The 17544-nt window shown below is 41.0% G+C and overlaps 1 protein-coding gene across 2 annotated transcripts; it reads right to left on the bottom strand.

The window, feature by feature from the left end:
* Positions 1–29: 29 nt before the first annotated feature.
* On the bottom strand, positions 30–17393 carry MLH3 (mutL homolog 3). 2 transcript variants are annotated; one of them, XM_042892815.1, is made up of 12 exons: positions 17275–17393; positions 13592–16932; positions 9670–9740; positions 8588–8692; positions 6832–6904; positions 6088–6159; positions 4965–5073; positions 2710–2869; positions 2191–2214; positions 1927–2005; positions 1034–1185; positions 30–476 (listed from the first exon to the last, which is right to left on the bottom strand). In XM_042892815.1, exons 2-12 carry the CDS (start codon positions 16872–16874, stop codon positions 393–395), a joined length of 4212 nt encoding a protein of 1403 aa, XP_042748749.1. In that variant the 5' UTR covers positions 16875–16932; positions 17275–17393; the 3' UTR covers positions 30–392. The 2 variants fall into 2 exon arrangements, with proteins under 2 accessions (XP_042748749.1, XP_042748814.1); XM_042892880.1 differs by having other exon boundaries at positions 391–476; positions 1034–1111.
* Positions 17394–17544: the final 151 nt, after the last annotated feature.

The raw sequence follows: 17544 nt of genomic DNA on the forward strand, positions 1-17544 counted from the left end.
CTCATTCCAACCACTGTCAGAAACCTAAGGAAAGTTTAATTAATTTTATTAATAAATACCTCTTCCATTTCAAACACTCTAAAATACATTAATTAAAAGTCTCTGGCCATGCTTGCAGTAACTGTGACTGGATGCAACTTCTTGACATCAATAGTCAAGCACTGACATGTGACTCAGGTTTACAACACAGTTCCTTAGTGCTGAAGATGCTTCTCCAAGCTCCATGAGTGGGCTTCTGCCACGTTCTTCTGGCTGGTCTCTTCTTAGGTCAGTGCTCAGGGCAAAACTTTGGTTACTGCGCTGGCTTGAGAACATTGCTCCACACAAGATGTTATTTAACAACAAGAGAACCTGGATCGTGCCAACACTTATGGAATCTGCAGTTTGCAGTCTTACCTTTTTAGGTTAGGGTCTTTGTTTCCAAACAGTTGCCATGCTCGCACCATTTTCCGCAGTCTTGCCAAGTTAGGTTTAGCCTGGAGGGAGAAAAGTGAAGCAGCGCTGAGTCGTAAGTAAACCAACTTCAGTGCCTCCACACTCTTTTATCTAATAGAAACATTCCCATTTTTTCATGTCTAATTCAAAGTCCCACATGATTTCCCACAGAAGCTAATTTAATAACTTATTATAGTATATTTGCAAAAGGGAAAGAGTTAGGATTTTTTATGGCATCTTCAACTTTGGGGCAGCAGGTGTTTAATCTTTAGCATCTTTGCTCCTGGCAGAATATCCGCATTTCCATGTGTTCAAAGTTTTACACTCATAAACTGAACTGCTGTAAATACATGCTCAACTTTAAACATTAGTTGACTCCATTCAAGTCAGTGCAGTCATTCAAATGGAACATGGTAAAATCTTTGCCAAAGTTTTTGCAGAACAGAGGCTTAATTCTCTCAAGTTTTATTTTGCTAATAACAGCTACATAAAAGTTCAAGTAAGATGCAGCAGTGGTGGTTCAATTTCTAACACGCATACATGAGATGCCTCCGATAATGCAGAGCGTACTGCTCCCTGCCGGTACCCCACACAGTACCTGCGTTTCCTGCTGTAGATGGTCAATGTCTGCAAGGGGCATCATGGATGGTCTTCCATGAGCACACTGGAAGGGCAGCTGGCAAGATGACAAAGCTTCCATGAGCCGACAGCTCTCTTCTGAAGTCAAACTGTCATTAAACTTAATAGCTCCTGGAACAAAATGAAATTCCTGCACATGCTGCCAGAGAGAATTCAAACCACCCAACAGACCTCCCTCCACAACTGCTACTTACAAAGAAAATAAGGCAGCTCCCAAAGACAGACTAACAGCAAAAGCTGGCTTAAGGCTTAGCTCAATTAACCACACTATTGCATAACAATCAGCTATGTAAAGCCTAAACTGTTCCATCTAATCCAATTCTAATGGATTGCAGGATTATTAGATTCCAGCTTTTCAGATAGTGTTGTAATAGACTTTTTTCAGGGCTGAAGATGCAGTCAGCTCACATGCCAAGAGATAGTAGAACCAGAAGATAGCCTTTATCAATTCTATAGAACTGATATGAGTTCTTTACACTCGCCACTGACAGGCATGAGCTCCAAAAGCAAACGCCAGCCCTGCCGCTAAGTCCTTTCTCACAAGTGGGCACTTAATGGCATCCAGAGAAAATTAAAGCAGAACATTACAAGAAGTGTCTGTTATCTTTAGCTTCCACAAATTCACAAGGCTATCTGCAATCTCTGTCTTGCCTTTTAGCCACGAAAGCCATTCTTTAGAATGTAGTGACACACCATGAAAATGGGCTGTTATCTCCTCATCCCTATGAAAGTCTGTAAGCCTGCAATTCCTGCAAACACATTCTGAAACCACTACCCCAGGAATTATGTCATAAGGAAACAGCAAGACTAAAAAATAAATGGAAGAATGAAAGAAATGTACAGTTTCCTTACCGTGACAGGCTTGGGAAGCTAACACCTTCAGAAATGTCAGAGGCATTGTCCCTCGTGCTCCTCCCGTGGTCTGCACTAGCTAAAATTAGTAAGAGAACATCATCTTACATTCCATTTAATATGAAGAATGAGGAGAACTGTAACAAGAATGAGCTTCAAATGACCTAAATCTACATCTCTGGTGTTTAACACACTTATTCCCTCCGGTTCTTTCAATAAGCTTTGCGTTACTCCAGTCAACTTTAGAAGCAGATAGCTACTCACCTCAACTTGTTCCTTAATAAACTCCTGAAAACAAAAAGGTAAGACAGTAAGTTGGTATTTCTCACTTTTACTGCCCATATCCCCGTTCTCCACATCTGTGTATAATTTAAGTTCTGGATACACCTCAGGAAAAATGATGCAGTTTCTTGTACACTGACCACAGAAAAAGATTCAGGTGCAAGTCCTGATCCCAAGTCTTTTCAGACTTGAATCTAATTACTTGGTTTCTCTGCATCAGTTTCCTTAAAAGGATGAGCAGAAAACTGATTAAACATCTGAACTGCCTACTACATTTCTTTGCTTTTCCACTATCTCAAGTCTGAAACAGATTTCTGTCATTTCTGTTATAGTTCAGGGATTTCAACTATAGGACTGTTTAGCTACTAAAAGAGATGGCACCTACACTGGCCAAGAGAACTTCTTTGCCTCTCTTGTAAGAAAGATATGCTATACTTTGGGCCTTTAACACAGAAAAAAAGCCAGTATCACAAATTGCTTTGCTCCATATCCACTGCTGACCTCCACAATGCTTTTATTGACAGGTTGTCTTTTCCGTCGTAGTTCATTGGCCTCTCTTTCTGTAAAACACAGTGGCACTTTCTTCACTAGAATCAAGGAGTTGTTGGTCTCAGGAAATGATAATTCAAGGCCCAGATCCTTCAAATTTTGGTAGCAGCACCTGAAGAAAAAATAAAACAACAACCAAAATAAGTAAGACAGAAGCAGCTACTTCTTCACCGCTTAAATGGATATTTGTGTAGTCTCTGTGTTTCTTCCTAAAAGTTTCTGATCTTGAAAATCATACTTCAGATTCCAGTTAATTTTGCCCTTTTACTCTGCATTCTACTCCAATTTTTCACTCCAATCAACTATGCATATTGTATGTTCCTCAGCCACAAGATCTAGGTACAATTTTTCTGTAATTCACAGAGAGCTTTACATTTAAATGTATAAATTTTTGTTTTCTAAAGATGCACAAGATGTCTGATTCAAGGAAAAAATATCACACAAATAGCAACACTACACATCTTCCAAACATTAAAGTTATGCACTACAAAGACTGCTTTAAGTCTAGCCTAAAAAACAGTGATTTCAATTGACACATGACAGCAAATACTTATGACAGAAAAATATTTTAAGAGATTTATGCTGGTCTAAAGAACTCATGTCCTGTTAAATAAGGCAAAGAGAGCCAAGGAAAGAACAACCTTTAATTAATCTGACACGTCTCCCTGTGGATGGAAAAATACACAAAAAAGAGGAGAACCTGTCATCAAAAAGAGAAGAAACTGTCAGCAATCATTATCAAATAGTTTGATGTTTGTGTACACTTTGGTGATTTCTACATTAAACAGCAAAAATTCAAAAATCCCCTCTATGTTTCACTGTCATGGCAGTTCAATAAGCAAGCAGAGCAAGCAGTTTGTGCAGTCTATCAGCTGTAGCCAAAACCAACAGACAAAATACGAAGTGTGGATGTAACAGACAGAAGACAGGGGAACAATTGCATAGCAGCAGAAATCAGTGGGATACTGACATTTGGTGTATTGTATTCAGTTTTGGCCATCAAAAGTAGATACAAAGATATTCAAAGATTAGTGTAAAAATAATTCAGAGTTGACCTAGAGGCACTAAAAATATTGTGATATTGGCAAGAATATCATTAAAGGATAGAAACAAAGGCATCCAAATATTGTTGAATTATGAGCAGCCACGGTTATATTCTCGCATTTTTCATACAGCAGGTGGTACATAATGGTCCTTTACACTTTCCTCTACAATTTCTGGTATTTGCCATTGTTACACAAAAGAATTACCAAACATATACCAGTGATACTGTTATAATTGGAATACACCCAAAAAGGACATTCCACCAAACGAGTGTATCCCTAAAATAGGCAGCAATTTTAATAAAGAATGATTTAAAAGCTACTGAGTTTGCCAAAGGCACCACAAAAAAAAGGAGAGTTTGAGAATAACAATGAAGGAGACCTGTGGAAGTTAGCAGAGAACTTCAGGGAGATTCAGGCTGGATGTTAGGAAATACTACTTCTCTGAAAGAGTAGTCAGGCACTGGAATGGGCTGCCCAGGGAGGTGGTGGAGTCACTGACCCTGAAGGCGTTCAAGGAATGTTTGGATTTTGTGTTGAGGGACATGGTTTAGTGAGAACTATTGGTGATCAGTGGATGGTTGGACTGGGTGATCTTGTAGGTCTTTTCCGACCTTGGTGTTTCTGTGATTCTGTGATTCTGTATCTAGTTCTAAACTGTTGCAATACAAAAGTTAAATTTCCTAATGGTAACTAGTACACCATTCTGAAACATTTGGGAAACAGTGCTCATTAGTTAGTCTTGGCAGACACCTAGAATTAAGGAATGCATTTTTGAAGGATTCACAGTACAAGCTTTCCATAGCCCATCCCTCTCCTCTCCAACAGTCTATTAAATCAGTTCCTGTATCTATACTATGGGCACTGCACTCCGAGTCCTGGTCTCCAGACAGCAGGATCTGCTGGAGACTTCTGGGGCACTCCTCTGGCTCATGCATCACAGTTTGGTTTGCCAGGGGAACCACAGAATTTTGCAGTGGCACAGGGACGGCACACCATGGGGCTTTGTCTCGAGATGTAATGATGTGCCCAAGAAGCACACCTATTTCCCACAGTATAGATACAGCCAACTGGTTTCTACTCAGGAAACAATCAACAGATGGGGTAACCTAGCAAGATATTGAAATCTTCCCCCAAAGTTTAGCACTACCGGCCATTACCAACCATAGAATTCTTCTTTGTTCTTCTGTAACTTCAATCTCTAAAGGGGGAGAGACAGAGGAAGACAGAAATTTCTTTTTGCCGCATGCGGTAGCTTCCTTCTCATAGGAATCTGTGAATGAAACATTTAGAAATATGCCTCTTTGAATACTTATGCAGGCATTGCCCTTAATGACCCTATGGTTTGGCACATAATCTCTGTTTGGATTAAAAGTGACCACAAAATGCCTTCTCCTGAAACTTGTGGAGGACTGGGAATGTCACAAACTAGACATCTAGTCCCAGGGGAGAAGTTGGTTAATGCCACTTTGTTTTTTTCCCACCGGTTCCAAAAAAGAGTCACCCTAAATAGCAAGAAAAACCTACTGATATATTTAGTCCAACTCACACACAGCGATTTTTCCACAGAAAAATCTCTCATAAATGGCTAAATCAAAATACTACTCATTAAGCATCTCTCCCTTCAGTCTTCAACTTTATTCAGTACCTCACCGAAAGGAGCAGATTTCCTGGAAACCTCTCTGCAGGAGCTGCACAGTATTTCTTAATGAAAGAGAAAGTCAGTGACTTCTAAGCACTTGATGGATAGTTGTGCTTTTTAGCACTGAATCCATTGGCTAATGGGCTTACAGAAAAGACCATTATCCCTTTGCAAACAGTTTCAGAATGTAAAAATTTTAGGCTTCAAGTGTGGCATTCAGCTAGAAAGGAACCAAACAAACTATGCTCTTTAGTCTGCACCCAATGTCTTATTCTTCACAGCATAATCACATACTCTTACTGATGTTTTTTCTATTTCCTGTTCATTGTTTTTCCTATCTGTCTTCCTACTCTTTCATTACATCAGGCCTATTTTAATTTGATAGGTCTGTGTGGGTAGGGTGCATATTTTCTATTTCTGGAAACACTGTAACCATTTTCAGCTACCAATACTATAACTGCTACAAATATTGAGTGGCTGCACTCTGCTAAAGATCAAGGTCAAATTGACAAATCAGTGTTCTATTGGTTCCATAGAGCCCAGATTTATTCTCACGACAACTTAGTTAGCGAGCTTTCCCCTTAAGACAGCTCTTGTTTGCACATTCCTGTGCACTATCTTTCCTGAAACAATCTGCATTCTCACCTGCAATAAGCTGCTCCAGGCGGATCCGTTCATGAGCTGCATGTTGGTCCACCAAAACCAACAGGTTTCCACCTAAAAAATGTACCACAAGAGATTAAAAGCAGGTAACTTTGTACCCAACAAGCACATGGGTTGGAAAGAAGAAAATGACCGCTCCCTAGAGGCCACATTTACAAGATAAACACCAGTAGGTTCTACATGTGTGAAGCGAGGGGAAGACCAGTGGTAGAACAAAGTCACTACAGAACTGAAATGGAATGATCCGAATGAGTAATTTAAATTAAGGGCAATTAGAAAATCTTGTCTATAGGAGTTTAACTCCTATATATAGTCATAGTCATTTAAGTTATAGTCATTTAACTTCAGAACAAAAGCTGAGGTCATCAACAATGGCTCTGTTCAATACTGTCTTTAAAATGCTACAAAAATTACTGATTTTGAAAGCCTTTTCTACACAGCTTCAGTAAGCTGCAGCAACAGATATATCCAGACACTGCGAACAGTCTGGAAGATGTTAGTAGTTTGAGTATAATCTATTTTTATAATACTAATCTGAAGGTAATAGGAACATTCAGTGATGTCCAAAATAAAGAGAAAGAAGATCCAGGAAATTTCATATGAAGACTAACATTTTCCTCTACTCGCAGTATCATCTCAAAGCAAGAAACAATACAAGCAGGTCTGTATTCTCTCTGCAGTTTAAGTGCACTTGAGAGCTACCTTAGTACCTATAGTAGCTCTTACCTTCCTTTTTATCCATTTCATTCCTGGTGTTGATTACACAAGCAATGAATTTATTGTCCACTTGCTGAAGAACCTGAAAGATACTCAGAACAATCACCATCCAGCCGTAACAGAAAGAGGTATTAGAAGGGGGACTAGAAATACATCTTTTCTCATCTCGAAGGCTGAAAGAATTTGGACTAGAAAAACCAACACTGTGAAATTATATAATTATTCCTTATAAAGCAATGAGGAGCTAAATATGGAAAAGGCAGCAATTCTTCTAGCAAGGCTATAAGACAACACTAAAAGAAGGTCAAACGACCATAATTTGTCATGAAACAGTTCAGACTGGAATAAATAAGAAAGTTGCACAATATCCAGTAAAATAATTCTGAATCTGTCTTTTGAAAGAGCTACAAGCACAAGAGCTTGTAATTAAGGAGGAAATTTACAGAATGGTGGTGTAGAAGCTCCTGGAGCTGGGAATCAAAGCTGTTCACAGCCCGCAGGATACAAACAACCTTTTATAATTTGAGCTGTGTTTAAGGGTTTGTGCTAATCACTTGTAGTAACCAGGAAGCAACTTCTTCACTCTTTTTGTTATGCCTAACTTGCTTTTCAGAGTTGATTCTAACTTCCTCCCAACCAGCGTACATCAACCAGATCTACAGATGGAATACTGAGCAGCCATGCATCAAGCTTTCAGGATCTAATTTTTATATTTAAATTAACAGATGCGAAATAAGGAAGGAGTCTCCCTGAGTCAGAGGTACAGAGCCCGCTGTGAACACTGTCTTACAACACATGCATTATCCACCTCTTAGGTAAAAATGAATAGACGATCCTATTTCTTTGAAGGCATACGAGACATTAATCTATTTTTTCTGTTTTTTTCCTTCTGTTTCACAGCTTTCTTCTCCTGCCTTTTTGAAACATAATTTGTTTCCTGTAGTAACTTTATTTCTCTTGTTATTCCTGCACATGCAACATAAGGAAGGGAGAATCATTTCCATCCTTCTTCACCCTGACCTTAATATCACCAGGTCCCACCCAGTCAGAACCTTCAATCTCAAAGTCAGCAACATGATCACATGAGAATAATGCCAGTTTGCAACCTGTTAGTCATTAATATGTAAGAGAGGGAGAGAATTCACCTGAAGATTTCTATAAATGCCAAGAATGTAAGCTGACGCCATACGTTACATGAGCTTTTAAGTTAACTATTAAAATATACAATGAAAAAGCATTAAAATAGTTAGACTTCATGTTACAATGTTATTTTTAAGAATCGCTTTTCAGAGCAGATATAAATCTTAAAAGGAAATTTCAAGTCTTTCCAGGAAATCTAGGATTTGCTTTTGAAATCGCTCTGCTGAAGAATTAAATTTCTAAAGTCAATAAACATAGAACCATGGGACACAGATTTCAGGAGACAATCAACTAGCAAATATTTACAAGAAATATAAAAAGCCAGCTGTTGAAATATCATTTAGTTAGCAGTGTTTCAAAGCAGCAACAAGGCTGCCTCTTGATTTATCCACGCAGCCAGTGAATTTTAGTCATTTTGCAGAGAGATGATTATCCAGATATGAAGATCTGGCTTGACATGTGTGTCTGATGATATCACACACCAAGATTTCTGACTGTGTTTGTGAAAACTAAGGATATGATCTATTTCCCCAGATACCTCACTCCTACAAGGCAGAGACAACAGAAAATTCCAATGGCAGAGTGGGAATTATAGCATGAAAACTAGCAATAGTTCATGTTGTACCTGCATTGAATGAATCATGTCTTTGGTAAAACGATAAGGATACAAAATATTATGAATTTTCACAGCAAGATTCTCAGCCTGACCGCTGGTCACATCAACAGCTATCTGTAAAAATAAAAGTGAATTACATGAATAGTTTCTAGGCTCAAGCCACCTATGATGAACGTAGGGAAAAAAAAAAGTCAGATTTGGGAAAAAAAACGTTCTGGAAACAGCTCTTCATATTGTGACAACCAAGCTTTCCACTCAATCACAGCACTAGTTAAAGATACAATCTAGCAATCCCTCTGTTTCCATCCCCACTTATTTTCCCATCTGGGATAACCCACTAACTTCAGTGCATTCAGCTAATTGTGAATGCCTATCAGAAAACCTGATGTCGACTACCAGCCTCGGTAAGCTCCCAGCAGAGTGAGTCTCAAAAAATGTATCACCCTACAATGACTCAGTCTGTCACTGTAACAGATGAACAGAATTGTTCCTTTTCAAAAATTCACCAGCAGGTGGTTTGTGACTCCATCCCCATTGTGTGCAGGTGGAAATGGTTACATACGTAAGTTTACACACTTACAACATGATGATTAAAGATAATGCTGCCTCATGACAACAAAGGAAGTCTTTCTAACAGTTCCAACATTGTTTTCTCTCACATGCCATAGTCCTGCTAGGCTACAAAAACAACTACAGTAAACTAAACTTTTAAGACCCATTGCACCCAGAGGAGAAAGATGAGTTGTTTTACTCTGTCCACAAAGAGGACAGACAATATATTACTATTTTGCCATCTGATAACCTTTTAATTTTAAGATGAACGTTTCTGTAAAGAAGAAGATAGCTTACAAGAATGTTTTGCTTTTGAAATGATGGAAGATAAAAGATTAGCCCAATATCTGCTTCTCCAACTTTGAATACATGCACAAAAATGACATGTATATAAACCACCCGTAAAACATAATTGCAAGGTCTGCAGTCTAAAATATCACTGAATAAATTCTAAAGAACAGTCACAATACTTGCAGTTTTGGTCCCCACATCAGATAAAATAACTCCTGTGTTGGCATGAGATACAAGATAATGCTTACCTCTGGGCAGCGAACAAAAACAGGGTTATCCCATTCTGAAAGCATGGACTGCAGAGACTCGCCTTCACCACCTGGGAAGGGACACACAGATAACACAGGCACTACCATAAGCTGTCAGCAGAAGGCACGCTGGGTACCTCTCACTCACACAGGTGTAATTACATTTTTTCCTTTAGTAAAATGGGAGAGTGTACAGGTAAATAATGGAGCATGAGAGTGGGCTTCCCTATTGTTTGCTTTATCTAGAAGAGACCCTGTGCAGCTTCCTGAGCATGCTGCAGCACAATTCCATAGGCCTTGAAAATGAGGAGGGGAAAAAAAAACAAAAGAAAACAAATGAAGGACCTATTTAGCTACCCACTGCTTCTGGACAAAGCTACATACCTAAAAGGTGATTTCATCCGTTCTACCACAAAAAGAATGTGTGGATTGAAGCTATTTTTCACATTCCAAGGTTGGAATGAGTACAAAGAATGGACTAGGTAATTATTCCTTAAGCTATTGGCATCATTCAACAAAGACCTGGGTATTTAATCTGTAAATAAGTACCCCCTAACCTGCCTTCAACCCTCAAAGAGGTTTTTTTTCCAGTTCTAGATCTGAGATGACTCACACAGTCCCATTGTTAGCAGACCTTGAGTAATTCTGTGTTCCTGTTGGAACATCTGGGAGAATTCTTTCATTTGTTTTTACAGCAGTACACCGTGTCCTGGAAAGCTGGCCCTACCTCTCTGATCCTGACTTGCTAGAGTCTTCTCTTTTCGAGGTCTAGGAAGGAAGGGTAGCACAATCTCACTTCTAAAGGGATGGCACCTGCACTGAAACCCTAAGAACAACATAAATTTACTTCTGCAGATTCATCAGTGTGCAAAACTATAAAAGACTATACAATTACATTTTCATAAGTGAATGTATGCTTAGCCCTGGGTAAATTAGACTCTTATGCTGATTTGGCAATCTAGCATTAAGAAATAGCAGCACATCCGTAAAAATTTTCAGATACACTTGTAGCTGGAAATGTGGCCTCTGCAAGACTGTCATTCTTAAAAACTGGCTACAGCCTTAATCACATAAGAATTACTTCAAGAATTAATGCAATCAGAAGTGTTACCCTAAGAGGAAAGAGAGGTCATACAGACAATCAAAACACTGTGGATTTCCCTCTTTTCAGGTGTGGCAGAGCCGTCAATCCATTACCACCACCATCAATAGTTATCAGCAGTCATCAGCACCTTGTAAGACTGAAAACTACAAGCCAGTAAGACCATGTGAGATATCAAAGTTAGCCTAACAATGTTCCTACCCGCCCAGGAATGATTTAATGATATTACAAACCTGCACTGTTATCAAGATTATTAAGCGGCTCAGATTTCCAGCACAGTGGTAAACATTTCACCCTTCCTTTGGTACAATTCAGATTTCTATTCTTTGTGAAATAATAATGAATTAATAAAGTTCCTTTCTACTAAGAAATTAAGGGTGTGCATTCAGGAAACATGGCAGAGTGATAAAGCCAAAAGAAAAAAAAACACAAAAAAATCCACCGGCTGTGTGCTGATAAGCTCAGTAGGAAAAGGTTCTATGAGGTCCTGTGGCCAGTCCATAGACTCCTGAGTGTTGGCTTTATCCCAGAAAAGCCGGGTGATGGTTCTGCCCTGGGGGATAAGAATCCTCTCAAGAATCCAAACTGGCAGTTCAGCACAGGAAGGTAACTCAGCATCCAACTGTCACAGACTCTCCTACCTCACACTGGACAAGATGCCCTCATGCAATTCCTGGTGAACCGGGACAAAATTAAGAATTCCATCTCATTTGGACTTTGATAGAACTTTTATAGTTATTGCCTCAAGGAGATATTATCTCTCAAGTTCACAGAACCATCTATCATTTATGTAAACAGGAGTCCAATGTTTTATACGTGTCACAAACGAAGAAAAGCATTTCCCCCCTTGTTGTAGGGGAAAGCCTTGCTCAGGACATACGTTGCTCATGAAGTTAGGATTTTCTTGTCTGACGGCCAGTGAGAATTCAGAGCTCATAGAGGTATTATTAAAACTATTATTCTGACAGGTAACATCAGAATAGGTGCCAAGAATAACTTCTCTACCTTATACATGCAAACCACATGCAATTAGAACACTTGAATATTGAATGTCACTTGCCTCAATTACATTATTATCATATTGATGCAGAATATTGGGTTGTTCAGAAAGTCATTTGATTATGAAAAAAAAACACAAACCGTCATTAATTTTCCTGTAATGGTCAGCTTAATCAGTTCAAAGATGCCTAAGTCTAACCTACAAAATCTTACATTTCTCTTGAGCACACGGAGTACATGGCCTATGACTAGACAGGATAGCAGGCAGCTACTGCCGAGATGGAGATGGAGGATATCCATAATAATCATTAAGGTCAGAAAAGACCTCTAAGATAATCTAATCCAACCACCCACCTACCATCAGTGCTGCCCACTAAACCATGTTCCTCAGTAGCACATCTACACATTCCTTGAACACCTCCAGGTATGGTGACTTCACCACTTCCCTGACCAGCCCGTTCCAGAGCCCGACCACTCCTTCGGAGAAGTTTTTTCTAATATCCAGCCTGAGCCTCCCCTGGTGCATCTCGAGGCCATTCCCTCTCACCCTATTGCTGTTACCTCACCACAACCTCTTTCCAGAGAACTGTAGAAAGTGATAAGGTCCCCTCTGAGCCTCCTCTTCTCCAGACTAAACAATCCCAACTCCCTCAGCTGCTCCTCATAAGGCCGGTGCTCCGGTCCCCTCATCGGCTTTATTGCCCTTCTCTGAATGCGTTCCAGTGCCTCAGTGTCTTGTAACAAGGGGCCCAAAACTGAATACAGTACTCAAGTTGCAGCCTCACCAGAGTACAGGAGGACAATCACCTCTCTGTTCTTGCTGCCTATTTCTAATTCAAGCCAGGATGCCACTGGCCTTCTTGGCCACTTGGGCACACTACTGGCTCATGTTCAGCCAAGTGTCAACCAACACCCGGGGGTCCTTTTCCTCTCCAAAGGATATGGATCCCCTGCAAGAGGACATGGATTATTCCTATGTCTTTCCATCTGCTACCAACCAGTGCAATTTCCCTAACCTTCAATACGCTATTCTTAATAAATCAGTGGCTTTGAAATTCAAAGTCAACTACAAAACACTACTTTTCAATATAGTCACCTCCATTAGCTATGCATTTTTGCCAGCAGTGAACAAAAGCCTGCATGCCATACTTGTAAAAAAATCTGCACCAGTGGAGGTGACACACTCTTGCTGTTACCACTGCTGAAAGGCACCACCCACCATTTCACTGTGCTCACAGCCACTGTTGGATCTCTACAAACGTTCAGCGAGAGTCAGTGAATTTCAGTGGGTGCAAGTTTTTCCACATAGAGGAAGTCAGTTCTTCCCCTCTGCTTCACATGGACTCCCATATCAGAAACCATTTTATCAGACTGCCCCTTTGCTGCCATCTGTCGCACAGCAACAACATGCAATGGAATATTGGTGAGAGGTTCAACCTCTTCTGCTGTACCATCAGCATTTGACTCTCATGTTAGTTATGGGCCAGCATAATAAAACAGGAGGAATTCATTTCAGAGCAGCCTTTGTGTATGACAGCAATTATTTACGACAGTGATTACAGTACATGTAATGATGCTTAGTGAAACCTAAGTGCTGATATTTCTTTTCACTATTTTATTAAAAACCATTTTTTAACATCTTAACATTAACATGTTTATCTCCACAGTCACCAACACATTCTGTTTTCTGAACAGCTGCTATGAGTAAGGCCATGGATTTTTCAGTATGAGTGTCATGTGCAGCTACCAAAATATTCTATGCACCTAGCAGAACAAATACTGTTTTCCTCATCCCATTTTAATGACAACAAATCATCTTACCATTCTCTGAGACAACATTCACGGTCATTGTTGTTAAATCTTTAATGCAGGCAGCTGGAAACTCTTCAGGAGGAGTGTTGTAGGTGCTCAGTCCTGTTGCTTTATTGATGTAGATTGTCTTACCCAATAAAGCATCAAAATCTTGCAGCCAGTCTGAATTACGCAAATCATCTCTGGGATCACCTGTTCTTGCATTATCCCCAGAGAATGCCAAGTTACTTGGGAAAGTCATGCAATGAACCTCAGGATCTTTCACATTTTGTTTTGATGATTCATCTAACATCCTTTCATCTTCACAGATGATGTCAATGCCATCTTTTTCTGCTGGAAATGGTAAAACGCTGCTTGCAGAGATTGTGTACTCTCCTTCAGTACTGCTGAGTGGTGACAGGCTAACAGTACATTTCATGGACTCTGCTCTCAAATCATCTGACTGTGGGCAAGCATCCCTCTTAGAAATGCTGCAACCTTCCCTCATTTCTTCCACTGAAGATTTATACCTTTGACAAGGGTTATACAAAAAATCATTACTTGAAGATTCAAGATCAAAAGAGTGGTTATCTTTTCTACTTGAATCTGTTTGGAGTTGTTCACCCAACTGTTTCACTGCTCGGTGATCACTTTTCATTTGGCGCAGTTTGGATGATAGGGATCCTGGAGATCTTTGACTACTCACAGTTTTTTTACTAACCTCTGAGTAATCAGACAACGTCAAAGGGCTGCGACAAAGGGCTTGTCTGTCCAGTGAAGTTTCTCCACTGCAGAGTAAAACTTCATCCAAAGATCTCAAAACATGGCTGTTATTATTAGAATCCAAAGTTGGAGTCTCACAAATGTTCAAGCGACCATGACTGTTATTCTGACTCCTTGAAAAGTCGCAATTAGCTTGTACATTGGAAACTGGGAGACAAAACTCACTCTGCTCTGGTGATGGTGTTGGTAGCGTACACTTAACACGCCCATAATATCTCCTGAACTTTTCTAATGAACCCAGCTGCGTAGACAGGCTCAGCTTCTTGCAAGGCTGTGATCTTGGCTCAGCTAATTGCCTTCTAGGGCTTTTTACAGCTTTACTGTGAGGAATACCTGAAGATGTTGCCAGTGGCAAGTCTGACACATTTGATGTTTCATAATGTCTTTTACTGGTAGCAATGGACACGTCTCTCCCATCACGTGCTTGACTTGGCAAACTCCTATTCTCTGACCTTTCATTTCCATCAGCCGTGCCAACTTCTCTGCTGCAGAGATGTATATATTCTTTATTCACGTTACTGGAAACATACTTAGCATTTAAAGACTGAATCGGCAAACTCATTTTGTGCATGGAAGTGTGCTTGGCACTCACAGGACAAGCCCTACAGCGCATGTTTAATGCAAGATTTGTTTCTGTTTGTTTATGTTCACGGGGTGGCTCATTTTGCATGATACACGTTTTGAGGCTGAAGTGAGAACGCACTTTTTCTGGTACTGAACTAACAGTCCCTCTTCCAGCATTATCTATTACTTCAGTTGTTTCCCTGTCTCCTTCTCTTACATGAGGTAGTCTTATCAATGAATTTCCATAGACAGTTTCAGATTCCCCTGCTGTTTCAGTAGGGTCTTCTCTCTCAGATGGCCACCAAGTAGAAGTATTATTTGAGATACAAAGCGTATTGCTTTTCTGCACAACTTTGTCTTGCTGGCTTCCTACGCCTTTTGCACAATTCTCAGCACAACGCCGCAAGTCATCACAACTGCCTTTTTTCATTATTTCTGATCTGGCTCCTTCAGTCAGAGAGGAATGGAGAGTTTCTGAAGATTTCAGATGAGTATCACACCGTTTTTGGGAACTGATTGTGTCTTTTGGCTCCTGTTCCAACATATCAGATATAATGAAATTAGAAGTGGTGTCATCTTTCTTGGACAGTGGAATCTCTGCTTTTTTGTTTCTACATTGACCAGAGAGTTCAACAATCTTCTGATTTGAGGAAATTTCAGTTTCCTGTGTATTTGACTCTGTAGGATTTGAAGATTTTTTTCCCACTATGGATTTTCTTTTGACATCTTTTGATTGCAATTTACACACTTCATAGGAATCTATAATTTCATCACATGCTTTCTGAAAGTTTTCTTGGATGCTCTTATCCTCAGGGAGTGTGGATTTCGTAACTGGAGCATTACGCAAACAAAAATTATTATCCTCATTAAACTCTTTGATGTCCTCACAACAAGGTTCAACAAATAAATGTTCTCGTTTCAAAAACATTTTCACTCCTTCCTCTACACAAGCTAGAAGAACATCCCAGTTCTGGAACTCAATCAGAGTTTTTGCAGGTTCCAGAGACACATCGTAGTCACTGTACGCACAGGTCACATTGAGAACAAAGATCCCGTACAACTCTGGGCCACAACGAAGGCGACCAGGACTTGAGGAACCCTGTCTGCTCACAGGGACACTTTTTGCCTTACAAATGACACTTTCTTTTCTTAATAAAAAGTCAATCAGTTTATGTAGTCTTGTCTTTAAAACAAGCCTTCTATTGACATACAAGAATTGCATATTCTTATTGTAATGTCCTTCAGTACTGATGTAACCACTTATCTCAAATCCCCCAGACTTATGCTTTATTTCTCTTAACTTCTGAGATCTGCCCAGCCCATATATTTGACAAAAACGAGAGTAAACGTCTCTTGTCTTAGGGAGCTGAAGCACCATAGAACAAGAAATATCATTCCTTAAAGAAAGTGAAACAGAGGGATGCATCAATGATATAGCCTCTACTTTCTGCCTCACCCTCTCAAATTCCAGCACAGGATCCATGCACCTCCTCCTCACTGGTAACTGATGGAACAGATTACACACGGTCACTGTCGTTCCGCCACTTGGCCTGCTCAATTCAGCTTCACAGACTTCCAGTGCATGCCCATTGTGAAACAGTTTCACAAAAGTTTTTGCTGTCTTGCTGCTCTTAGATGAAACTTCCACAACACTGGCCATGTTTGCTATGCTTGCCAGAGCCTCCCCTCTGAAGCCGTAGAATGTCAGCTTCTCTAAGTCTGCCACTGAGCTGCACTTACTAGTGAAGTACCGCTTTCCCATTTTACTTAACTCATCTCTCCCCATGCCGGAGCCATTATCCACCACCTGGATCTTAAAAGCTTCCAAATCCACCCTAACAGCTACACACGTTGCTTTGGCATCGATGCTGTTGAAGACAAGCTCCTCAACACACTGCCCCAGCGAGGTGACCGCCACTCCAGAGCGCAGCCTGGCTTGCACGTCCTCTGCCAAGTGCTTGATCATGGCAAAAGCAGGCAGGAGAGAAACTCGGCAAACTGCAGGGAGATCACGGCTCCGTGTTCTTGATAACAGCCACGCAGGTGGGGAGGGGGAAAAAAAAGGAAAAAAAAAAAGGAAGAGTGAAGAAATTATCGAGGGCTTGATTTTTTTTTCTCTAGTATTTAAAGGCCCAGCCTCTGAGTGCACATCAGCCGGTGCCTCCAAAGCACACGGCCAGAAGCCGGTCCGTGCACCCAACAGCACACACTTCCCAAACGCAGCGTAAGTCAAGGAAAATCTGACAGCAGTGAGGCCAAACTCACACGGCCTGCAAGCACAGGGCCTCTGCTCCCGTTAGCACCGCAAACAGGCAACAAGCACCACCAAAGGGCTGGGCTGCGAGCTGCCGTCCCCTCACTTTTACCTCTTTCTCCTCTGTTACAGTACCGAAGCAAGAAGGCGAGCTGGGGGAGCTGCGCACTGGAGGAAAGCGCGCTCGCCTCGGCAACCAGCGGGCCCTGAGGGCGCGAGCTCCCCGCCCCGCCGCCGGCACTGCCCCTCTCGGCTCGCGGGGTTGCGGGCGAGGCGGGGCAGCCCCTCAACGGCCGCGGCTCGCGCCCAACCGTCGATGGGCCCGGCACGCGGCGCCCGCTGCGGAGCAGCGCAGCAGCAGCCGGGCGGGGAGCACAGGGCG

This window comes from Lagopus leucura, unplaced genomic scaffold, assembly GCF_019238085.1.
Source record: "Lagopus leucura isolate 7727_CA_CO unplaced genomic scaffold, USGS_WTPT01 Super-Scaffold_1, whole genome shotgun sequence".
Classification (NCBI taxonomy): domain Eukaryota; kingdom Metazoa; phylum Chordata; class Aves; order Galliformes; family Phasianidae; genus Lagopus; species Lagopus leucura.